This window comes from Plecotus auritus, assembly GCF_963455305.1.
Source record: "Plecotus auritus genome assembly, chromosome: 7".
Classification (NCBI taxonomy): Eukaryota; Metazoa; Chordata; class Mammalia; order Chiroptera; family Vespertilionidae; genus Plecotus; species Plecotus auritus.
In genome coordinates this window covers 32,058,313-32,083,790 of record NC_137774.1, presented here as the reverse complement: position 1 = coordinate 32,083,790, position 25,478 = coordinate 32,058,313, and the positions used below count along the sequence as shown (strand labels likewise).

The 25,478-nt window shown below is 40.2% G+C and overlaps 2 protein-coding genes and 1 long non-coding RNA gene across 3 annotated transcripts in view; 2 read left to right on the top strand and 1 right to left on the bottom strand.

Annotated features, from left to right (window-relative positions):
- The window catches only part of ATAD5 (ATPase family AAA domain containing 5), a 41,936-nt gene extending 34,879 nt beyond the window's left edge, over positions 1-7,057 (top strand). The window contains exons 19-23 of the mRNA XM_080682440.1: positions 1,313-1,493; positions 3,741-3,922; positions 4,658-5,508; positions 6,193-6,351; positions 6,456-7,057. Coding sequence (XP_080538566.1) covers positions 1,313-1,493; positions 3,741-3,922; positions 4,658-5,508; positions 6,193-6,351; positions 6,456-6,534 — 1,452 coding nt within the window. The 3' untranslated portion in view covers positions 6,535-7,057. The remainder of the gene's footprint in view (positions 1-1,312; positions 1,494-3,740; positions 3,923-4,657; positions 5,509-6,192; positions 6,352-6,455) is intronic.
- Positions 7,058-10,200: 3,143 nt separating this feature from the next.
- On the bottom strand, positions 10,201-15,684 carry TEFM (transcription elongation factor, mitochondrial). Its single transcript, XM_080682441.1, has 4 exons — positions 15,297-15,684; positions 14,026-14,489; positions 11,803-11,952; positions 10,201-11,023 (listed from the first exon to the last, which is right to left on the bottom strand). The coding sequence occupies exons 1-4, from the start codon at positions 15,325-15,327 to the stop codon at positions 10,586-10,588; spliced, it is 1,083 nt and encodes a 360-aa protein (XP_080538567.1). The 5' UTR covers positions 15,328-15,684; the 3' UTR covers positions 10,201-10,585.
- LOC308255253 lies at positions 15,435-17,650 on the top strand. The gene is made up of 3 exons (XR_013961323.1): positions 15,435-15,605; positions 16,595-16,710; positions 16,854-17,650. It is a non-coding gene; the product is annotated as an uncharacterized lncRNA (long non-coding RNA).
- The last annotated feature ends 7,828 nt before the right edge of the window (positions 17,651-25,478 follow it).

Below are 25,478 nucleotides of genomic sequence, written 5' to 3'. Positions count from 1 at the left end.
GGGACCCTACCTGTGCACGAATTTCGTGTATTGGGCCTCTAGTTATAAATAAAGTTGCTATGAATAATTACATTATTCTGGACATATATTTCCTTTTTTTTTTTTTTTTTTTTTTACTTAAGTACTAAAGGTGGAATCATCGGTCAAATTAATATAAGAGCTTGATAAATTGTTTTCTGAAGTTTTCCAATGATTTCCATTTCAACCAGCAATGTATGAGGGTTCAGTTGTATTTTGCATAATTATCAGAAGTTGGAATTATCCAATTATTTCATTTTATCCATAGTAATAATTATATATTGGTATTTCATGGTTTTATTTTTAAAATTTTATTTATTTATTTGTATATATTTATTTATTTGTTAATCCTCACCTGAGGATATTTTTTCCATTGCTTTTCAGAGATAGAGTAGAAGGAGTGGGAGGAGAGAGAGAGAGAAACATTGATGTGAGAGAGACACATCATTGGTTGCTTCCCACATTGAGTCTGCAACCGAGGTACATGCCCTTGACTGGAATTGAACTCAGGACCCTTCAGTTTGCAGGCTGACAATCCACCCAGCTAAACCAGCTAGGGCAGAGACACACATTTTTTTAAAATATATTTTATTGATTTTTTTACAGAGAGGAAGGGAGAGGGATAGAGAGGCAGAAACATCGATAAGAGAGAAACATCGAGCCGAAACCGGTTTGGCTCAGTGGTAGAGCGTCAGCCTGCGGACTGAAGGGTCCCAGGTTCGATTCCGGTCAAGGGCATGTACCTCGGTTGCGGGCATGTCCCCAGTGGGGGGTGTGCAGGAGGCAGCTGATCGATGTTTCTCTCTCATCAATGTTTCTAACTCTCTATCCCTCTCCCTTCCTCTCTGTAAAAAATCAATAAAATATATCAAAAAAAAAAAAAAAAAAAAAAGAGAGAGAAACATCGATCAGCTGCCTCCTACACACTCCCTACTGCGTTTGTGCCTGCAACCAAGGTACATGCCCTTGACCAGAATTGAACCTGGGACCCTTGAGTCCGAAGGCTGATGCTCTATCCACTGAGCCAAACCGGTTAGGGCTAGAGACACACATTTTTGATTGATTGCCTCCTGCACATGCCCCAACTGGGGTGGGGAGCAAACCTGTAACCCAGGTACGTGCCCTTGACTGGGAATTGAACTGAACCTTGAGTCCTGCTTATTTTCATTCTCAATAAATGCTTAATGTGTGAATTTTAGCAAAATTAGTTTTACTTTTTAAAAGACATGTATTATTCATGTATTTCTATTAACTCTGCAATTGACCATGTTTATTTCCTCTATCTTTCTCTCAGCTAAATGTTGCCAGCTACCTACAGACAATCTGCTTAACTGAGAATTTTAGAACTGACATAAAAGACTTTGTAACATTGTTAACTGCAAATACTTGTGATATTAGGAAAAGTATCCTTTACTTACAATTTTGGATTAGAAGTGGAGGTGGATTTTTAGAAGAAAGGCCGTTATCTCTTTGTCGTAAGTTGATTTCTTATAAAAAGAAATTTCTGTAATGGGACCCTATGTTAAAATATGTCCTATACCAAAATATTTTTAGATTATAAAAATTTAGAGCATCCAGGTATCACATTAATCTTAAAAATACATACATATGTCAACTTTGTTGATGAAAAGTTTTATGAACATTAAATGTGGGTAAATAAAATTAAACTAACCTAGAGCAGATTGTTACTTATACATTTATAAACATATATTTTTTATAAACAAATAGAATTATATTATTTAACAATTTCTTTTTATTACTTTCTTAAAAACATTGGTGATTTTTTTCCACATATATAAATTATTTTTATGTGGCCATGTTGTAAGTTCCCTTTTAGCTTCTTCACTAGTCTGTAATTCTATTTTGCCTAAGAACTTTATCATTTCAGTAATGCTTTATTTTATTATTGATGTTTAGTAATCATTACCTAATTCAAGTCACAGATACATGTTGAGGACTTTCTCCATGCTAGATCCTGTGTTTCCATGAATAAGACATGGTTCCTTCCCTGAAGAAGTTCATAGTTCGTGATTTCCATGCTCCATAGTCACAGTTATGTAGTTACAGATTCTGCTCGGGAAAATACACAGATATTTAAATGAAATCAGGGTGATGTTCTGAAATATTAATCCCCTGTCAGTATTTTTCTTTGATCACTTCAAAATTTTAATATATATTTTTTCAAAATAGACAAACATTTAATTCAACATAAGTTGGTAGTTTTCACTATTTCTTGGAAGTAAATATGGAAAATAACCTGTTATAAAAAAATTAGTTAATAACTGTCACCATACTACTGGAATGCTATACTAAGACTTTAGAAGACATATTAAGTATGGCATTTTTTCTTTTCTGAAAGATTTTATATGTATTTCATTTCTATCTATAAAAAGAAAGATACTCATTGGAAATTCAAACTTTTATGTAAAATAAAAAACAAAAAAACTTCACTTCTTAAAGGTAGCCACTGTTAGACCTTTATGCACAAATATTGCTACTTACTTATTTAGCAAAATTAATCAATACTATATATATTGTTAAAAGTTTGCTTTTCACTCAGCAATTTGTCAGTACAGTTCTGCCCTATTCTTTTTCACAGCTGCATGCTATTCCATAATTGATTGGATATAACAATTTAATTAACCATTACCTATTTAGAGACATTTAAGTTATCTTCAGTTTGTTACTAAAGTATACAGTGGATATCTTTATACACATTCTTTGAGCATATCTGTGAGTACTTATGTTGCAGAGAATTCTAGAAGTGTGGTTGCTGGGCCAAAGGCTATACGTTTGACATTTACATATGAGTTTATGTTCCATAATGAGTATATGATGGCTCTTTTATGTGTACCTTTAACTGAACTAGGTTATGAGTCATTTAATTTATTAATTTAATTTATTTTTTAGCATAGTTTTATTGATTTCAGAGAGGAAGGAAGGGAAAGAGAGAGATTGAAACATCAATGGTGAGAATCATTGATTAGCTGCCTCCTGCATTCCCCACACTGGGGAACGAGCCCATAACCTGGGCATGTGCTCTGAACAGAAATCAAACCGTGACCTCCTGGTTCATAGGTTGACACTTAACCACTAAGCCACACTGGCTGGGCGGTTATCAGTCATTTTAATTTGCCAATTTAAAGGTGAAAAAATGAACATCTTAATTTGCACTTCCATGATCACTAGGGAAGTTGCACATGGTTTTGAGTTTATTAGATATTTGTATTTCTTCTGTGACTTGTCTGTTACTAGTCCTTGCACTTTTTTCATGTTGGATTGTTTTGTAAGCCCATCACCACCATCTCACTTAACCTATGTGTGATAAAAATAATGTTTGTATTGTACTTTTAAACATATATATATTATTGATTTCAGAGAAGAAAGGAGAGGGAGAGAGAGATAGAAACATCAATGATGAGAGAGAATCATCGATCAGCTGCCTCCTGCATGCCCACACAGGGGATCGAGCCTGCAACCTGGGCATGTGCCCTGACTGGGAATCGAACCATGACCTCCTGGTTCATAAGTTGATGCTCAACTACTGAGCCACGCCAGCCGGGCTGTATTGCACTCTTTATGAATTAAATAAATGTGTGGAGAAGAACAAAATGGAGGGTATAGGATCAAGAGATGCCAAAGGATCTTAGATTTTAAGTAATTGTTTGATATAATTTGTTTAAAATATGGATAGGTAAGACTTTGTTTTATTCACTTTGAAGGAGAAAACAGCAGAAATGTACAACTTATTCGCTCTGAAGATGGCCCTGATTCCCAAAATAACCCTAAAAATGCTAAAAGGAGTCCTACAGACCTTCCCAAATGTGACACTGGCTGTGTTGAGACCTTGTTTGGCCTTAAGAACATTTTTCCCCCATCTGAAGATTTGTTTTCATTTTTAAAGGTATTTTTAATGTCTAGTTTGGAATGTTAAATTTGAATGTTAAATTTATGTTTCTTTCATCTTTTCAACACTCCTATATTTTGAATCTAGAGATTAACTTAAATTTGCTCATCCTTTTTATAGGCTTCAGATTTCTGATTTTAACATATTTGACCTCTGACAAATGATGCATAGGCATTGCTCTAAATGCTTATTATAGTATTGAGAAGAGAACTTAGAGATAGTTCAGATTAAAAATTTTAGAGAAGTTTTTTTTTTTTTTAAGATTTTTATTGATTTCAGAGAGTAAGGGAAAAGGGAGAGAGAGAAAGAAACATCAATGACGAGAGAGAATAATTGATCGGCTGCCTCCTGCATGCCCCCCACTGAGGATTGAGCCCACAACCTAGGCATGTGCCCTGACCAGGAATTGAACCATGACCTGGTTCATAGGTCGGTGCTCAACCACTGAGCCACGCCAGTCGAGCTAGAGAAGTATTTTTTAAATAAATGAGCTAATTATTGCATTGGGGTATATACTGAATATTAAAGAATTTAATTCTTCAAATTAATAGTCTAAATTAATTTTTTAGATTCATAATACTATTTTGATGAATTAAGGGACTGTATAGGTTAATAAATAATGAGGGGTAATGGCTTCTTTGAAGATAGAATACAGATGACATGTTCATGAGTTTGGGTAGAAAAATGTTTAAATTGTATTATAACATTTCTTTACTCAAAATTGTTTTTCAGCACAAAATCAGAACAAAAGAAGAATGGCATAAGTTCATCCAGGTTCTTACAGAATTCCAAATGCGGAATGTAGATTTCTTATATAGTAATCTTGAGTTCATCCTACCATTACCTGTTGATATCATTCCAGAAACAGAAAAGCTTTGTGGTTTATCAGTAAGTGTGGACACCAGTGCAGCAACAAAAAATATGAAATGTCTTGCCAGGAAACATTCTGGAGAGAAGCCATTGAAAAAGTCACAAAAAAAGAAACATAAGAAAAAAATGGTAATTCTAGATGATAGTGACTTATTTGACACGAACTTGGACTTCTCTAATGAATTTCTTTGCCTTCACCCTGAATCCTCAAGTTCAGAAGAAAGCAAAGCCAAAGAAAGCAATTCAGAGACAAAGAAACTAAACAAATGTTTAGATTCTAACATTGAATCTAATCCTCATCTTCCTGAAACACCAGCAGAAAAAAAATGTTCTGCCCTTGTTTCTCACTGTTTAAATTCTCTCACTGAGTTCATGGATAACATGTCCTTCTTAGATGCCCTTTTAACTGATGGAAGGGAACAAAAGGAACTTGGTAAACATGACTTTAGTTGGACAAATGGAAAGGTTAAAAGTGGACTTTGTGATGAGTTTAGTCTTGAAAACAGTGATGGATGGACTTCTCAAAGCTCTGGAGAATTAAAGGCAGCGGTAGAAGCTCTCAGTTTTACTAAGTGTTCGTCTACTATTTCAAAAGCATTGGAAACCTTGAATTCTTGCAAGAAATTAGGCAAAGATCCAATGAAAGACCTTACTTTATCTGTTTCACAGAATCGCACCAATGTGTACTTTAGTCAGACCTCGGCTAATCTAGAGTAAGTCTTTAATTTTTTTTTTACATTTCAGTAGAAAAAGGATAAAGGGGAAATTGTTAGGTTCTTACCAATTTTGAAAAGCTGGGCTTTATTGATCATAATAAGCCCTTGATATTAATGATATACTGTAGCTTCTAATGAGACAGTGAAGGAGATCAGTCTGAATGCTGGGAAGAAAATGAGAGATTAGAGTGGGCTAGATTCAGGAGACTTTTTTTTTTAAAATATATTTTATTGATATTTTACAGAGAGGAAGGGAGAGGGATAGAGAGTTAGAAACATCGATGAGAGAGAAACATCGATCAGCTGCCTCCTGCACACCTCCTACTGGAGATGTGCCCGCTACCAAGGTACGTGCCCTTGACCGGAATCGAACCCAGGACCCTTCAGTCCACAGGCCGACGCTCTATCCGCTGAGCCAAACTGGCTAGGGATAGATTCAGGAGACTCTTGAGTGATAAAGGGATTTGGATTTGCTGTGGTATGTAACAGGTGGCCATCAGAGATGTTTCAGTATGGGAGTGGTTGATAAGTTGAAAATGATACAGGAAATTAATCTGGAATCCAGTTAATCCTGTCTAGATCAGAAACAGACAAGCAGATCAAAAGCTGGTTGTGTTTGCGACTGTTGCATTTTTATTGGGTATTAAAAATAAAAAGTAATGCATTACTTTTAATTTACAGCTGTGCTTGGAAGAGGATAGCAGTCATTAAAAGTGTATTTTCTAGCCGATCTCTTCTCAACCTGGGTAATAGACAAGCTAGTATAATTGAATACTTGCCAACTCTTCGAAACATTTGTAGGACTGAGAAGCTAAAAGAACAAGGAAGAAATAAAAGAAGGTAAAGGATCTATAGAAATAACATTTATATAGCTATTTCAAGATTCATATTCTCACCTGATGGAAATATTAATATTAAATTATTTTTCTTTGTAATTTTGACAGGTTCCTCCACTATCTTGAAGGAATTCACCTTAACATTTCAAAAGAGACTGTGAACACTTTGGCAGCTGGCTTCCCTTAATATTACACATTAACAGTGCCTTGTACAGATTATTGTGTGGTCCCTAAGATACATTTTTATATTGATTTTTGTGGAAGTTTACATCTCTTAATGTACATTTAAAACAGAATATTTGTATATTTTTTACTAGTGCGCAAATATTTAAAATGAAAAAATTGGAGTTGCAATTTGTATTTATGATGTGGTGGTATTTTAAAAAATTTTTTGTATTATCTGATTTAGCTTTGTTGGAGTATTTATGTATGTAAGTGAGCTGTTTCTAGGAGCTAGAGTTCACTAAGAGATTTCTAAAGAGGGTTCAATGCTACACCACTCCATAATTTTTCCCTTTCTTGGTTCCTTTAACTCTCCTCTCTCCAACCAAGTGAGTACTCTGTCAAGTTGTAAATATGAATCTCTTAAATAAATTTATGCGATCTAGAATACAAAATTACATATATAATGCATAAGAAAACTTCCTAAGAAAGAAATTATGTTTCATTTTTCAAAAAGTAAGATCTCCCCTCCCAACCCCCCCCCCCCCCAAAAAAAAAAATAATAAAAGTAAGGTCTTCCTGCTCAGGGTCAGCCTGCATACCAAAGGGCCATGGATTCGATTCCCCATCAAAGGGACGTACCTGGGTTGTAGGTTCAATCCCCGGGCCCAGTTGGTGCGCATGCGGTAGGCAACCAATCGATGTGTCTCTCTCACCAGTGTTTCTCTGTGTGTCTCTGTCTCCCTCTCCTTCTCCCATTCTCTAAAAATCAATGGGAAAAAATATCCTGGGTGAGGATTAACAACAACAAAAAGTAAGAGCTTCCTGATTTTATTTCTGGTGCACTCCTCCAGCATATTTCACCATTGAATACTGAATGTTGACAAAGTGGAATCAAGATTATGAATTATAGTTTCCATGAATGTTTTTTAGTAACCGTACATGTGATATCTTGTATATTTTGCCAATTCAAATCACTTACCTTGTATATTTTTATTGTATTTTTGTATCGTTTTATTTCATAGATATTAATGATGTTAATATATCTAATTCAGACAAGGTTTAATGTTATTTAACAGCCTTGGCCAGTGTGGCCTAGTTGGTTGGAACTTCAGTCCCACACACCAAAAGGTCATGGGTTCTATCCTCAGTCTGGGCACATGTGGCGGCAAACGATCAGTGTTTCACTCTCATATCAATGTTTCTTTCCCTTCCTCTCTGAAAATCAATAAAATATACTTAAATAAAATATAGTAAAATCAATAAAACCATGTCCTTGGGTAAGAAAAAACAACAACAAAGGATTCTACTATAGGATTTCTATATAATAGCCATTTCCACTGAAGATTATGTTTATGGAGGAAATATGTATTTTTAATTATAAGATTTTAAAATGCCACAGTTCACTTTAAATAATTTTTGCAATTATATAATAAGGTATACCTGAAAATAGTTTCCTATTTCAAGTGTATTAGCTTAATATTCAGTTACATTATTTGGTGAATTACATTTTCACCTCAAAAGATAAGGATCCTAATTTTGCAGGTGAAAAATATCTTATGTATACCTGCTTTAAATATGTATTAAAATGTTTTTATTTAACCTACTTTTTCTTGTATTGAAAATATAGATTTAAAGGCTAAAGCTAAAAGGCTTTATCCAGTATTTACATAGGAGTTCCAGGTATAATGACCTGAGTAAATATTGGATATTGTATAGGTTTGGATATAAGCTATAACTTACACAGGTTCAGTCCTGTATAAGAGACTAAGACCTCTGAGGCATTTTTTAAAAAGTATATGGATTTTTTTTCTACTGAATATGAGTTCACTACCTATAGAGCTCTTACCTGTTAATTTTTGCTGTTTTATTATTAGAAAATTCTGATAATTCTCTATAATTGAGGAACCAAAGTAAAATAAATCATAGAATTTAAAAAAAAATTTTATTGGTTTTTAGAAAGAGAGGGAGAGGAATAGAGATAGAAGCATTGATGAGAAAAATCTCATCAATGGGCTGCCTCCTGCACACCCCCTGCTGGGGAATGAGCTGGCAACTGGGGCATGTGCCCTGACAGGAATTAAACTGATGACCTCTTGATTGATGGGTTGATACTCAACCATGGAGCCACACTGGCCAGGCTAGAATTTTTAATATCTTTTTGTTGTTGTTTAACATGATTTGGGGAAATATTTTTCAATTCTTAAAGTTGATAAATTGCTGTTAGATTTAAACTATTTTTTGTGATAAAAATAAGCAAATTTTGAGTACTTTTCCATACTTCATATCCTAGCTTATAAATGTCTAAAACAGTCACGTTTTCACTTACAGCTATTTCTAGAAATATGTGAGAAGTAGAATACCACATGTCTGGCATAAACAACTGAATGGACAGTGAGGCTATTTAGCAAAGTATAAAACGGTAGCAAAGGAGATGATCTGGAGGAAGAATGGTTTCAGACATGAGTAGTTTGAGATATTTACAATATTTCCAAGGTGGAGATGTTTATGTATACAACCATATACTATGTGTACAGGTTTACACAGGCATAGCAACAAATCTAGAGTGTATACCAAACTCCTAAGGAGTTATGAGGTGCTGAAAGAGAGGACTTACATTTTACACTAGAGGCCCAGTGCACGAATCTGTGCACCGGTCCTCTAGTATGCATATAAGATCTTTGGTTAATCTCTTCCTGCCCTCCCCCTTCCCTCTGAGATTCATTAGTCTGTTCCATGTTTCCATGCCTGTGCATTGAGCGTCTGCCCCTTGGTGGTCAGTGCGCGTCATAGCTACCAATCGATTGGTTGCTTAGGCTTATATATATATATATATAGAGAGAGAGAGAGAGAGAGAGAGAGACTAGAGAAGTGGTCGGCAAACTGTGGCTCGCGAGCCACATTTGGCTCGTGAGCCACAGTTTGCCGCTCTGTTGACTAATGAGTTTGCTGACTACTGACCTAGACTCTCGATTCCAATAATTACAGGCTGCTGTTGTTCCTTGTGATTAAGCTCCTATCCCAGTGGTCGGCCAACTCATTAGTCAACAGAGCGGCAAACTGCAGTTTGCCAACCACTGGACTAGTGGCTTGATGCACGAAATTTGTGCAAGGGGCGCAGCCCTTGAAGCCCCGGCTTTGTCTGGAAGGTCATCCGGAAGGACGTCCAGAAGGTTGTTCGGCTGTCTGGTCTAATTAGCATATTATGCTTTTATTATCTATAATACTAAAAGCGTAATATGCTAATTAGACCAGACGGCCAAACAGCAGAACGATCGTCTGGACGACCTTCCGGATGAAACCCGGGCTGTGAGGGCCAAGCCCCTTGCACGAATTTCATGCATCGGGCCTCTATTATAGATATTTATGATTGAGTTTTCCCCAATAAGTGTATTTCACTTTTAAAGAAAAGACTTAATGCTTTGACATCAGAGACTTGAGTTCAGTACAAGTGAGATATAATGATGGCCTGAACTAAGGCAGAAAAAGGAAAAATGGAGAGATGTGGAAAAGTGCTACTTTTATGAAAAGATGGTCTGTCAACTAAAAGATTTCAAAGTAAGATAGTGAACCTATTAGACAAAGCTTGTTTGTTCTGGGCTTGAGAGATTGAGCTGATGAAAATCATCTTTTGGAGGCAGTGCATCAAACCATGTTCCATTTATAGAATAAGAAGAGGATTCCACAAGTTGTGTTATCAATTATATTTAGCTTTATTCCCTCGATGAGCACCACCCGGAAAAATTCATTCCCTTTTTCAGCGAATTCTTTAATATAGATGATACTTGCTTTTAAAGGAAGATAACTTTGTTTCTTATTTAGACTGTTTAGAGGTATCTTACTGTTTAACACTTAAACCTAAAAGATATAAAATCTCACAAAGATATTTATGGACTTGGCCTTGGCTTATTGTATAAACCATTCAATAGCCAAAAATCTGACTTTAAACATTAAATACACTCAAACCATGTTTTCTTTTCCATTAACATGAATGTCAAAACTGGTTTTTGTTTTGTTTTTTTTTTGTAACTTTAAAGCTAATAAATAGAGCAGTTCATATATTAGTGATCAGAATTTTAAGGTTCAGGGTCAAACACTGCCAATTCATAGAAGGCAACAGCTTGTAATAATGAATCATATAACTCTTCTATTCTGTACTGGTCAGTAGCTGAAAACATGTGTCTGTAGTGGACTATCTTATCTGATGGGAAGAATACCCGAGGCTCTTCCTTCAGTACAGCGTCTGAGAGGAACTCCTTCACTAGTTCTTTTCCACTAGTGCGGCTGTCACCAAGCATCAGCTGAAAGTGCTTCCCCACTGCATTTCGATTCATGCTCAGTACCTGATGCTGGCCATGCTGGGCAAAAGTTGTGTTTAATAAGGCATACAGCATGGCTTCCATGATATGCAAGTGTAGCAGTATAGGAAACAGAGTTGAGTTCTGAAGGGTAAGTCCTGTTTTTTCCAGAACATAGAAGTCAGCTTTGGGCATCTTTGAAACGACTGGAGAAATCTTTAAAGAACAAAATAAAATAAGTGAGCAAAGTAAATCATTATGTTTTACTGTTTGGGTCCCCTCTGTCCCACTTCTATTTTAAAAATAAAATTACATAACTTACACTATTTTGCGACAATTTTGAAGTAATTGAAAAAGCATTTTATGGGAGAATCAGAACAGCCAAATTCTGGTTATGGTTCTATTGGGCACCAGATAAGCTAAGACAAACCATTTAGTCCTAAGTACTACTTTCCTCATCTGTAAAATGGGCTTGTAATTTCTAAAATCTATATTGACTCTAAGATTAGAGAAGTTAAAACTGTTTTATTAACCTTTTAAAAACTTCTACAGTAGAGCATAGTGTTAGAATAATTAGCCTAGAATCAATCACCTTTACAACTGGCTGACTGCATCAGGTGCTTGATCGAAACAGTTTTCAATGGTGTAATCAGGGTGATAATTACTGCCCATCTCACAAACTTTCAAAGACTCAAATGACATAATGGTAGTATTTATAAAATAAGCTTTCCAAATATAGTGATGAAATTCTATAACATTTAGAATCAACTTTAGCATTGTTTTTTTCCCCCAGTATCTGCTTTGACATAGACATTTTTGGAAATAAATGAAGAAATATTAAATTTTTAAAAAGTCATTGATGATGGAAAACATAACTGGAATGGGTGAGTAATAAGTACCAAAAGAGAATCTCTCCTTACTATTTTATTAGATTCTTTTCAGGACCAGTAGATTAAACTATACAAGGTAGGAATTGGGACGTGTTACTGCCTTACCTCTTCTAAATAGACAGATGATGTGTATGTTCCTTTCACCAACTGGCAACATTCTTTATGCTGCCAGTCCAGCACTGCCAATTTACGATCCAGGTGAGCCCAGGCAATTCTTCGAGTACCAAAAACAATGGATACGATACTATTTACTGCCTAAAACAAAAAGGCTGGTTTCATTACTAGTGTAAACATTTTAACAGATACAAAATTTAAGCTACAAACTCAGAAAACCAAATTAGCTTATGTAATAGAAATATATTTATGGTTTATAAACAGAATTGTTAAAGACATGCAGGAGTAATTAAAAGGTAACTAGTAGCAGTCAGTTCTCAGCACGTAGGTCAAAGTAGGCATTCAAATGTTGCTGGGGACTGCTAGATGCTGGGAAACTAGGAATACAGCCATACATGGTAAGAAATGCCATAACTATTTATTTACTCTAGAGAAAAGAAGTGGTCAGGAAAGACTTACTGGAGGACTAGGAGAACGAGTAAAATGGTAGGCGGGAAGTTATTTCACCGAGATGTCCACTTAGATAGTTTGACACCTCAGACTCAGCCAGTGGATTAAAGAGTACAAGTGGGAAAAGGGCAGAGGGGTCCACAGATTTCTACAAAAAGTAACTTGCTTTATCCGAGAGCCACAGAGAGCCAGTAAAGCGTATACCATTCAGGAGTAACAGATTTACATTTCAGAAAGATCATGGACAGCTGTGTGGAAGATGGACCAGAAGAGAGAGACTAGACTCTAGAGCAGGGGTGCTGAAACTTTTTAAACGGGGCCAGTTCACTGTCCCTCAGACCGTTGGAGGGCCGGACTATAGTTTAAAAAAAAAAACTATGAACAAATTCCTATGCGCACTGCGGGCCCGGGACGAGTCGGTTGCTAAGCAGGACAGGCAGCGGCACCCGGCGGACCGGGTAAATGTCCTCGGCGGGCCGCATGTGGCCCACGGGCCGTAGTTTGAGGACCCCTGCTAGAGGTAGGGATTTGTGTTAGGTACCTGTCATATGACAAAGTATTAAGAATCTAAGACAGTGACAATGAGAAGGACAAGAAAGAGATCAGAGATAAGGGGAGTAAAATTGTTTTGTGGGATGATCAAGGGGCCTAGGATAACTCCAATTGTTTTTCAGTAACTATATGGCATCATTAATCAAGATGATCTTAGGAGGTGGGTCGACTTGGGAAGGTTGAGGGAGATGAGTTGTTTTTTAATGTATTGAGTTCAGGGTGCCTTCTAAGAGGACATGTGTAACAGATAACGGGATATATGGATTTAGCTCTGCCAAGTCTGGGTTTCACCTCACTCCCAAATGGCTCATTTAGTAATACAGACAATATTTGTACATTAACATGACCTATAGATACAGAGATAAGCAGGAACATTTTGTAATTCTATATTCATCTCCCTTTTACTGCTAAAGAATGGGTAAATATCCACTAAAGGCAGAATAATTTGGCGAGGATTACAAAATAAATAAAGGCAAAATAGTTTGGAAGCTCAACTAGCTACAAAGTACAGTTCTTCTGTCCTGGCTCGTGTGGCTCTGTTGGTTGAGCATTGTCCCATACACCAAAAGGTCATTGGTTCAATTCCTGGTCAGGGCACATGCCTGGGTTATAAGCTTGATCCCCAGTAGGGGGCGTGCATGAGGAAACTGACTGATGTTTCTATCTCTCTCCCTCTCTAAAGTCAATAAAAAACATTTTTATTTTTATTTAAAGGGGGAAGAAAATAACTTTAAATGCTGCTGGAGAGGCATTCTAAAGTCACTCTTTGGCATAGCTCATCTTTGCATCTTAATTTCTGATTACTCCTAACATAACTGTCAGACACAGCCAGATATCTCAACATTCCTTTCAAACAAACTTTGCACAGACCTAATTCTACATCGCTGTTTTGCATCTTAGAATATCCTCCTCTTCCCACTAGCCTAATTCTCTCCCTCAAAGATACAAGTTGAGTTCTCCCAGTAAACTTTCCCCAACAGTTACAGCCCACAGTTCTCTCCTCTGAATGGCTCACGTACTATCTGTATATCTCACCTTGGTATTGATCACATACTACTTTGTACAGTGGGTTATCTATTAATATATGTATTGCTGGACACACCAACTGAACTATAAGCTTCCTGAGAGCCCTTAGTGCCCAGAATAGTTCTTTGCAAAGTAGCTTCTCAAATATTTAGGCAGTATAATCGACATTAATAAAAAAGGGTATACCTTAAGTCTCTCTCTTTCTATTTCTGGTTTGATGAGCTTTTTCAAGTGCCGGTTTTCCTGTGACTTTCTTTTTTTCACTTCAGTCTCTGGAGAAAGAATGGAGTTACAAATCTGAACGGTAGTTTTATACTGGAACAAGGGCACATTCATTAAACTCTCCAAATTCTGAAATGGCCCAAACTTTTTTCTGTGCTCTACAAGATTGATGGACTTTCTTCCACGAAGTGATTTGAAAGCTTCAAGTTCATTATTAGATGCTGTATTCAACACATGCAATATGGAAGCCTGCTGTTCCGAAGTGAAGAGCTTGTCAAGTGCCTTCCCAGACTCCTTTGTCGTTTTTTCACAAAAAGCAATGCCGGGAATACTTTTCTTGGTTGCAGTGGATTTTTTCCGACAGCAGGAATTATGTAGGGCCTGGAACAAGGACCATCCTAATGGTACTGGAAAAAATCTCCACCTCCCTAAAAGGAAAATTTAGCAAAATGTGAGTTGGGATGTCCTACTTCCTTAGCGTTAGCTGCAGTTTGGCCAGAACCTTTGCAAAGTGGTACAGACTTTCCCATAATTTAAGAACTTGTGGACCATCTTAAGTTCTCCTGCAGAATCATTATTAAAATAAGTTGTTTAAAAACCGTATCTACATATAATTAACTAATAGGACTTTTTGTTGTTTTTTACTCACAAGAGATAGCTTCTGATTTTTATGGCTATGTCCTAAGTTTTACTACCTAGAAATCTTATTTTATGCCCATCAAGAAGCATGGGTTTAAAACAATAATTTCGACTGCTTAACATTTTTGACATTTGTAACTTTAGAGGAATCTCTTTGTAATTAATATCTCGTTATGGAAATTTATTTTCCCTCCATTTTCACTAGTGTTTTTCTTACCCGGTGGGACCAAATAAAATGTTTTAGCGGAGTGGTAGATTAAGAGCGGTTTTTATTTTCTTCTGCACACTTTTCAAGATTTCTACCATGCTTACGGTTCTGCAAGCAGAAGAAAACCCACGTAAGGAACACTTTCGTAAAACCAATGGGAAGTCACTCTGACATCGCAGCCATAGGAGAGCAATGCAGCCAGGGGCGAGCAAGTGGCTATTAAGGCTCTGCGCCCCCCGCCCGCCGCCCAGTCGGGGAAGGAGCCGCTCGCGGACCCTTAACCCAGAGAAGCTCGATCGCGCCGTCAGCTCAGCGGGGACTTCGAGAGGAGACCTGGATCTGGGATTCAGGGGGACGGGAAGTTAACCCGGTACTGCAGGGACCCTACCTCCCGCCATGAGGACACTAGGAACGTTCATTTTCCGAGTCAAATGAGTACGTCCCCACAGTTGAATCTTCCTCCACTGACTTCCGGTTCCTGCGTGCTTCCCCCAAAAGAGCCCGGCCTTTCCGCAGAAAGATTCTCGCCGCCGCGGCGTTCCGGGCCCGCCCAGGTGTGTAGCCCTGAGCGGTGGGCGGGCCGCGGCTGGGCTGGGCCCCGGGGCGGGCGCCCGCAGAAGCTCTGCGCTGAGATCCCGACCCCTGAGTGGTCCGCAGACTTATTCCACCACCTCCGGGGAACGTGAAGGGAAGGAAGGTGAGGCGCCAAATGTGCTTGTTGCAGGATGGAGCGCCACCAGGTAACCGGAAGCCACAGGTTTTAGTCGAGTCAGACTGGAGGTGTGTTTCTACAAAACTGGCCATATATAGAAGGGTGAGGCTGGATTGGAGGTGAAGAGTCTGGGAGCAAGGGGAGGAGCTGGGAAGCTAGTGTAATTTCCCAAGGGACAAGCAACCCTAAGGAACTGAACTTGGGAGACATAAAGGAGAATGGAAAGGATTCTTTCTAGGAAATGGGGAGACTTTAGCTAGTTTTGTGAAAAACAGGGAAGTCAGGAGGAAGGTGGCTTTTGGAGGCAAAGTTAGCGCATATGTGTTTTTATGAGATGGCAGTGCCGGGTAGATATTGTCCAGGAGGCCGTGGAGATGTGAGGGATTGTAAGGATTCATAAGGACTACTCATGGGAATTCTACAAATCCAGCCAGTTTCTGGGGAACTTAGGAATCTAACAAGAAATGAAGTAAACTTTTTGTGCTAAATCCTCCATATCAATAGGAAATAGTTTTCTTTTAACTCCAGAGCTTATACCACTGAATGAGGTATTAGAAATTGAATTGTATCCCTCAAAAAAGAGATGAGGAAGTCTTACTCCTCAGTACCTCAGAATATGACCTCATTTCCAAATAGGGTCATTGCAGATGTAATTAGTTAAAATTAAAAATGAGGTCACACTGGGGTGTGGGTGGGGGCTGGCTAATTCAATATAACTGATGTCCTTATAAGAAGACGATCAGCCCTAGCCGGTTTGGCTCAGTGGATATAGTGTTGACCTGTGGACCGAAGGGTCCTGGGTTCGATTTCAGTCAAGGGCAGGGGCACGGACCTCAGTTACAGGCTCCTCCCGGGCCCAGGCCCTGGTTGGGGCTGGTGCAGGAGGCAACCAATTGGTGCTTTTCTCTCACATCGACATTTCTCTCTGTCTTTCCCTCTCTCTAAAAATCAATGGAAAAATATCCTCGGGTGAGGATTGAAAAAAGAAAGAAAAGAAAAGATGAGTGCCATGTGAAGATGGAGCCAAAAATTGAAGTGATGCACATACAAACCAAGGAAGGCCAAGGATAGCCAGCAAGGTCATCACAAGGTAGGAGAGAGGCGTGGAACAGATTCACTCTCAGAAGGAACCAGCCCTGCCAACACCTTTACTTCAGACTTCCAGCCTCCAGAGCTGTGAGAGAATAAATGTCTGTTGTTTTAAGCCACCAAGTTTGTGGTAATTTGTTACAGCAGCCTCGGGAAACAAATACATGAGGCCAAAGGGAGCCTGGTGATGGATGCTTTCAGAGGTGATGTGGTCCACTCTCAAGATGCAACAAGTCACTTGCTACCTGTACAACCTGAGGTTCTCCTCCTCTCCCAGCCTCAGCTTCCTCATTTGTGAAATGGACATAATGGTCTCTGCCTCTCATTTCTACTAACAGGACTTCTAGTTAGAAACTGGATGTAGAGAACATGACTTATAATAAGGATTCAATAAATGTTAGTTCCTCATTAAAGCATTATCTCTCCTGGGGAGCCAATTATTATTATTTTAAATATATATTTTTATTGATTTCAGAGAGGAAGGGAGAGGGAGAGAGAGATAGAAACATCAATGATGAGAGAATCATTGATCGGCGGCCTCCTGCACGCCCCCTACTGGGGATCGAGCCCACAACCCGAGCATGTGCCCTTGACCGGAATTGAACCCAGGACCCTTCAGACCAGCTGGGGCTGGGGAGCCTATTATTAATGAGCTTGAGGGGAAACCCTCACTCCCAGAGGCTGGAAGTGGTAGGGAAAGAGGCAACCACTGTGCCTGATTTACTGTAAACCAGAATCTGTGTTCAAAATGAAAGTCGTCATCTTCCCCAGAAGCCAGCTCCTTCTCACTTCCCTGGTTTTGTTGCCCACATGCACACGCCCCTGCTCCTCCCACTCCTTTTGTCATCACGTCTAGCTTGTTATCTACTTCCTGTGTTTTTTAAAGTCTTTTTTACCACTGTGTACATGGGAACCAACTGCTTCATTAAACTTGGGTTTTCACGTATGATGTACTTCGATATTTTCTATTTCGTGACTTTTTAAAAAACTACACATCCATTTTTGCAAGACATCAGGTGGGAGATGTCTAGTAGATAGAGGTGTAAGTCTGAAACTAAAGGAGAAGACAGTGCTGGGTATAGATTTGGAGGCCATCAGCACATGGAGATGGCACTTCATTCCATAAAAATGTGTGTGCCCGACTGGCGTGGCTCAGATGGTTGAGCGTCAACTTATGAATCAGGAGGTCACGGTTTGATTCCCGGTCAGGACTCATGCCCGGGTTGCAGGCTCGATCCCCAGTAGGGGCCGCGTAAGAGGCAGCCAATCAGTGACTCTCATCATTGATGTTTCTATCTCTCCCTCTCCCTTCCTCTCTGAAATCAATGAAAATGTATTTGAAAAAGAAATGTGTGGGATGAGCCAGGGAGAGGGGTAGTGTGAGAAAAGCACAGTGAGTGAGGGAGAGAACTCAGAGCAGCAGTATTGGGGGTGAGTAGAGATTCGAATTCCACACCATCTCAACTCTGTCACTTGGCACTTGCTGGCCCCTTACCCTCAAATGCTCTTTCCTCCAAATGGTCTGAATTCTGCTCACGTTTTAAGTGCTAACAAGGGTACCGCCTGTCCGGAGAAGCCTCCCTGTTTTCAAAGCCAGAAGCATCCTTTCCCTTCACTTACATCTTCCTCAAAATACATATTGTCTTGAACTATAGGGTTTTTTTGTCTTGTTTCACTTTTGACTACATGTCTTTGTCCCTGTATTTAACTATACATTTCCCCCAAAATGATTTGGAAGCTACCAACTAGAATATATAAAAAAATCCATTCCTGGTGTCTCAGCATCCCTGCTGGAGACAGAGGAGCCCAGTGATTTGCTCAAACTCTGGAATGGGTCACTCTGTGTTCTAACCCTGTGTTCCAGCTTCAGAGTACTAAGTGTGAACTGGGGCAAGTGATGTCACCTCTCCGAGCCTCTCCAGACCCCTCTAGAGTGCACAGTGCATGGGGATACGGGCTGAATTATATCCCCTACAATCCCCAGCACATTGCCAGGCACATTGGGAGGTTCACTAAGTGTTTGTTGGAAAAAATAAATTAATGATCACATATATTACATCCAAAAGTTAATTTTTGTTTGGGAAAAACATTGAAAATTCGTGCTTCATAACTTCATGACCTTGACCTAGTCAAACATTTCTGAAACTTGACATAAAAGCATTAACTATAGCCTGGCTGTTTGCTCAGTGGTTAGAGTGTCAGCTGGGGGACTGAAGGGTTGCGGGTTCCATTTCTGGTCAAGGGCACGTGCCTTGAGTTAGGGAAGCAACCAGTCAATGTGTGTATCTCACACTGATGCCTCTCTCTCTTTCTCTTTCTGTCTCTCTCTCCCCTCCTCCTCCCTTCTCTCTGAAAAATCAATGGAAAAAAATATCCTCGGGTGAGGATTAAAAAATACAAAAAACTCTAGTTCAATAGGGTAGCACCCCAATGTTCAAATCAAATTTCCAACAGATGTCACCCTAATCCCCTCCACTGTAGTTGTGACTAAACCTCTGTGACTAACATTACTGAGTGCTCCACCTAATGATATAACATGTAAATACTTCGTCATCTTGTGGTTTTATCCAAGACATTTTATGGTTCTTCTGATTTCACAACTGGACTTTTCTACTCTTGAGATCTCTGTTGGGTTGTATTTTATTCAGATGCAAGCTCCCATACGTTGGGCTGCCTGTATGATGAGGCTCTCAAGTCCTCATTTCAACCAAATTTTTTTTTAATGTGGCAAAACTCACATAACATAGAATACACCATTTTAGCCCTTTAAAGGTGTATTTATTCACTGGCGTTTAGTACATTCACAGTGTTGTGCAACGATTAGCACTATCTTGTTTATGAACATTTTCTAAAAGGAAACCTAAACCTAAACACCCTAAAAGGAAACCTGTACCCATTTAGCAGTCACTCTCCAGCCTCCCTCCCCCCAGCCTGGGCAACCACTAATCTACTGCCTGTCTCTATGGATTTGCCTATCCTGGACATGTCACATACATGGGATCGCCAACATTTTCAGGCCTATTACTTGCACCAACAGTACAAAGATGAATGTGACAGTCTGCTCTGAACGAGATCACTGCCAACTGGGACGAAACAGATTTAAAAAAATTTTTTTTTATTGATTTCAGAGAGGAAGGGAGAGGGAGAGAGAGATAGAAACATCAATAATGAGAGAGAATCATCGATTGGCTGCCTCCTGCACGCCCCACACTGGGGCTGGGGAATCAAGCCCGTAACCTGGGCATGTGCCCTGACTGGAAATTGAACCGTGACCACCTGGTTCAGAGGTTGACACTCAACCACTGAGCCACAGCAGCCAGGTCAAAACAGATTACAATGTGATGATTATTATAATAGAAATATGAACATTATGAGAACATAGATGATGGGCAATAAGGGCAAGCCGTAAGAAATAACATTTGAATCTGGGCATGGAGGCGGGTGTTTGATAGACCAATGGGGGCTGGGCAGAAGGGTGGTGTAGAGGAGGAGGGAGCTGGAGTAGGAGAGCAAGGTACAATGATAAGGAGTTGGACAGCTCTGTGCTCAAAGGAGGTGGACAAAGCATACCCCAAGCATGTTACCACCCCAGGGCCTTTGCACTTGCTGTTCCTTTTTCTTGGGACACTTTTCTTTCAGATTGGTGCCTGGTTGGCTGGAACTCTTCCTTCAGATCTTTGCTTCAATGGGTGGGGGAGGGGAAATTTTCTCTTTTCCTCTTAGGTCTTCTGGCTGGTCAAATAATTAAAACAACGTAAGACAGATTAATGGAAGAAAATAACCAAATTTAATTACATATGAATGTGCAGGGGTTCCATAAGACTATGGGGTCCAGGGACAAAGTGGGCAGTTAAGGTTTATATGCCATCTTGAGCTAAGGAGAAAAGGGAGGTTGTGGTATGAGATTTCAAAGGGGAGGAAGGCAATTCACATGGAGATAGAAAGCAAATGCTTGGTAAACAAATGTCTTTAATTTAAACAGCAGGACACAGAGAGGACTTTGATCTAATCTGGAACTTGCCAGGTCCCTGTCTGTCTATCACACCTAGTTCTCATTAAACCATAGTTCTCTGTGCTGGGAGCTTTCTTCCTGTAGCAGGCCCTCTAAATTCCTTTAGGCAGTTGAGTCTTCCGTGTCTTAAAAATAACTTAAATTTTAAATTAAGATAATTATTAAAGTTATCTTAAAATAATATCCCAAAAAGGCATATTTTGGGGTGGCAAACTCCACTCCCCTTCAGATGCAGAGAAGGCTTCTTTGACCTCCCTATTAAAATAGCACCTTCCATCCCTCTCCATCCCCTTATTCCGTTTTCCTTTGTAGCATTTACCCCTCTGATACCGTATGTATGGAGGCATATTTGTTTCTCTGCTCATTTTCTGTCTGCTCTACTTGAAGGTGAGCTGCCCTAGGGCTGTCATGGAACTCAAATGTGATCAAATGGTACAACAAGGAAAAGTACATTCTCATGCAATATTACATAGCCATTAAAATTGTCATGAAGCATCTACACTAATAAAAGAGAAAGATGCAAATTGACTGTACCTCCACGACGCCCACCAGCCAACCAGGAGTGAGTATGCAAATTAACCCAACAAAGATGGTGGGTTAATTTGCATACACAGGCACATAGCAAAGACTGAAGGCTCTGCCCGAGAGAAGACTGAAGGCTCCACTGTGGCCGGAGCCAAGCTTGAAGGCTGAAGGCTTGGCTCCGCTGCGGCCCAAGTCCCGGGTGCCAGAGGAACAGCAGTACCAGCAGCCAGGGGAAGGAGGGCCTATTTCATGAATCTTCGTGCAACGGGCCTCTAGTAATAATATAATTAAAACAACATAAAACAGATTAATATGTAAAGAAAGTAAAAAAAAAACCCAAGATATAAAATTATATGAAAAATATGGTCCAAATCAGATAAAAAGTTGTATAAAAGACCAGAAGGGCCCTGGCCAGTGTAGCTCTCTGCTGGTTGAGCATTGTCCCATGCACTGAGTGATCACCTGGTAGATTCCCAGTCAGGGCTCATGCCTGGGTTTTGGACTTGATCCCCAGTAGGTAGCGTGCAGAAGGCAGCGGATAAACGTTTCTCTTTCACCGATATTTCTCTCTCTCCCTCTCCCATCCTCCCTCTCAAAAATAAATAAATGAATAAATAGCCCTAACCGGTTTGGCTCAGTGGATAGAGCGTCGGCCTGCGGACTCAAGGGTCCCAGGTTCGATTCCGGTCAAGGCCATGTACCTTGGTTGCAGGCACATCCCCAGTAGGGAGTGTGCAGGAGGCAGCTGATCGATGGTTCTTTCTCATCAATGTTTCTAACTCTCTATCCCTCTCCCTTCCTCTCTGTAAAAAAATCAATAAAAAATATATTTAAAATAAATAAATAAATAAATTTAAAAGACCAGAAGGAAGTTCATGAAAATGTTCGTGAAAATTGATGGTGAGATTATTAAAAGCATAATATTAGTTTGAACTGCATGTCGTTGCCATTACTATTTTTGTAAGTCAACTTCAGACAGTTCAACCTTATACATTGATGAAAAGAGCCCAAGGCAAATGTGGATTTGAATCCCCGCTGGAATATGTGTCATTGGTATGCATCATTTCAGTTGGGTAACCTTGGACACATTTACTAAAATTCTCTCTCAGCGTCTCAGTTGCCTCATCTGTAAAATGGGCATAAAAATAGTCTGTACTTCAGGGTTGTATTTAAGATTAAATGGAATAATGTATGTAAGGGACCTGACATACAGCAATCTCTGAATAAAGTTAGCCATTGTGGGCAGTGTTTAATTATGTGTGTTTGTTTTTTTTAAATTCGGAAACTATCAGACAAAATTATTTAAATTTTCAAAGGGGTTGTGGTCTGTTCCCTGGGGATCTTGAGCCCGGTCCAGGGCTGGGAATGTGACTGAAGGCTTTCCTCCAGCCCTGTCTCAGCTGGGCTCCTTGCACAGACAGAGGCAGGCGATCCTGAGAGCAGGGCTGGATGTTTGTCCTCTGAGGAATCCTGGGAACTTCATTTAGAGAGGACACTCTGTCCCAGGGCCGACTGCCCCCTCACCCCAGCAGCTGCTGAATGCACTGAGCCCAGGAGCAAGGCTGCCTCTGTCCACCTCTCCCCTCAAGCCCTGGCCCCCATCCCAGTCACAACAGCCTTTGGCCCAGTGCTCAGTGCTCTTCCCTCAAGAGCAGCTTCTGGTTCCTGAACACAGGGCTGGGCTCAGGTTTTTTTTGTTTTTTTTTTAATTGATTGATTTTTTTTTTAAATGTATTTTATTGATTTTTTTACAGAGAGGAAGGGAGAGGGATAGAGAGTTAGAAACATCAATCAGCTGCCTCCTGCACACCCCCTACTGGGGATGTGCCTGCAACCAAGGTACATGCCCTTGACTGGAATTGAACCTGGGACCCTTGAGTCCCCAGGCCGACGCTCTATCCACTGAGCCAAACCGGTTAGGGCTAATTGATTGATTTTTAGAGAGAGAGAGAGAGAGAGAGAGAGAGAGAGAGAGAGAGAGAGAGAGAGAGCAAGAGAGAGAAACATCAGTTTGTTGTTCCACTTATTTGTGCATTCACTGGCTGTTTCTTGTATGTGCCCTGACTGGGGATTGAACCCACAACCTTGGCATGTTGGGATGATGCTCTAACCAACTGAGCCACCCGGCAAGGGCTGAGCTCAGCTTTGATCATGTCCTCCTGAGTAGGTTACAGAGTTTCTCTTTGTGGTGAAAAAAAAAAAAAAAGTTTCGGGCCTGGCTAGCGTGGCTCAGTGGTTGAGCATTGACCTATGAACTAGGAGGTCACCGTTCAATTCCTGGTCAGGGCACATGCCCGGTTGTGGGCTTGATACTCAGTGAAGGGCATGCAGGAGGCAGCCGATCAGTGATTCTCTCTCATCATTGATGTTTCTCTCTCTCTCTCTCTTGCTCTCCTTCCTCTCTGAAATCAATAATACACACACACACACACACATATATAAAATGTTTTGGAAATAGATAGTGGTGATGGTTGCACAAAATTGTGAATGCAATTAATGCCACTGGATTGTATACTTGAAAGTGGCCAATTTTATAGAAATTTTACCAAAATACTTTTTAAAATGAAAAAAAAAAAAAAAAAAAAAAGCCAGTTCTGCTTGGGTGCCTGATATACCAAGGTTGGAGGTTCGATACCTGGTCAGAGCACATACAAGAGGCAACCAATGAATGCATAAATAAGTGGAACAACAAATTGATGTTTCTCTCTCTCTCTCTCTCTCTCTCTCTCTCTCTCTCTCTCTCAAAATCAATTAAAAAAATAAAAGAAATAATACCAAAAAAAAACAATAAATCCAGGAATGGGAGGGCTGAAGGGAGAGCAGGCTTGTCCTGTGGGATTTTGCGACATAACCTGGGGCTGACAGAGGCCACATTAGGAGTTCTGGATGTAGGTCCCTGGTCCACCCCTTATTTGGCTCTATGATGTCAGTAATTTAACTCCTCTGAGGACAACATGCTGTTCTCACACAGCTGTCCTGGAACTTGTTATTAAATGGTGTGAAACTCTGCCCTAGCCCATTTGGCTCAGTGGATAGAGCATCAGCCTGCGACTGAAGGGTCCCAGGTTCCAATTTGGTCAAGGGCACATGCCTGGGTTGCAGGCTTGATACCCAGTACGGGACGTGCAGGAGGCAGCTGACCAATGATTCCCTCTCATCATTGATGCCTCTATCTCTCCCTCTCCCTTCCTCTCTGAAATCAATAAAAAAATAAAATAAAATAATAAAACTAAATGGTGTAAAATTCAGTAAAACACGGAATGAGAAAGAAGGAAAGAAACCTAACAGTAGTACCTTCTCCCTGCTTTACTCCGAGGGTGCCAGAAATCCCACTGTGAGGCCTGGAATTAAGGATTGGAAAAGGGGAAATGAAAGGGACCTCTCCATCTCTAGCTCCTTGGCATGAAGGAGATGCTCCATTTTCCCATGGGATGACATCCAGGAAGGAGGCTGTGAGACTCAAGACCCAAGAAGAGAGCAGCTCAGTGGGAAAAAGTACGCAGACCCTGGAGGGCTGTGCATCAGTTTTGCCCTGGTGTTTAGAAGCTGAGAAGTGTTGTCCTCAGCCTGTCCCCTCGTTGCCCGCTACGCCCCCCTCCCCTAGCCTTCATACCTTAGAATGCCTTTCCCATCTTTCTCCTGGGAGATTTATTTCTGTCCCTTTTTTCATCTGAAGCAGCGGAAATGAATCATCTTTCGGCCTGTTTGGTAAACAGCCCCGTGCCCTCTGACCCGCTGGGCTCTCACTGCTTCCTCTGGAGCTGCTCCTGGGCTAGACACTCACCCCCAGACCCCCTGTCAAGACCCTCCTTTCCCAGGGCCTGGAGCTTGACTTCCCCTGGGGAAGATGAGAAATGACACCCAGCATTCCAGATGGCGATCCCACGAGCTGGCCAGAGGGGCAGGGAAGCAGGGAAGCCACCATGTTTTGAGGGCTGTGTGTGCCATGCACTGGCACATCTTGATGACCCTATGAAGCAGATCTTGCCATCCTCATTTTACAGGTTTGTAGTCTGAGGCTCAGAAAAGTAAAGGCACTTGCCCAAGGCCACACAGCTAGTGAGTGATGGAGCCAAGACTCAAAAGCCTGGATTCCTTCCATTATACCGATTGGCATGTGTACGCGTGTGCGTTGAATTGGGGATGAAGGAAGTCAGCTACGACATCAGTTGCTAAGCCACATGCATATGTCAGGTGGGTGTTTACCTACAGGGGAGATGGCAAGTGTGTGC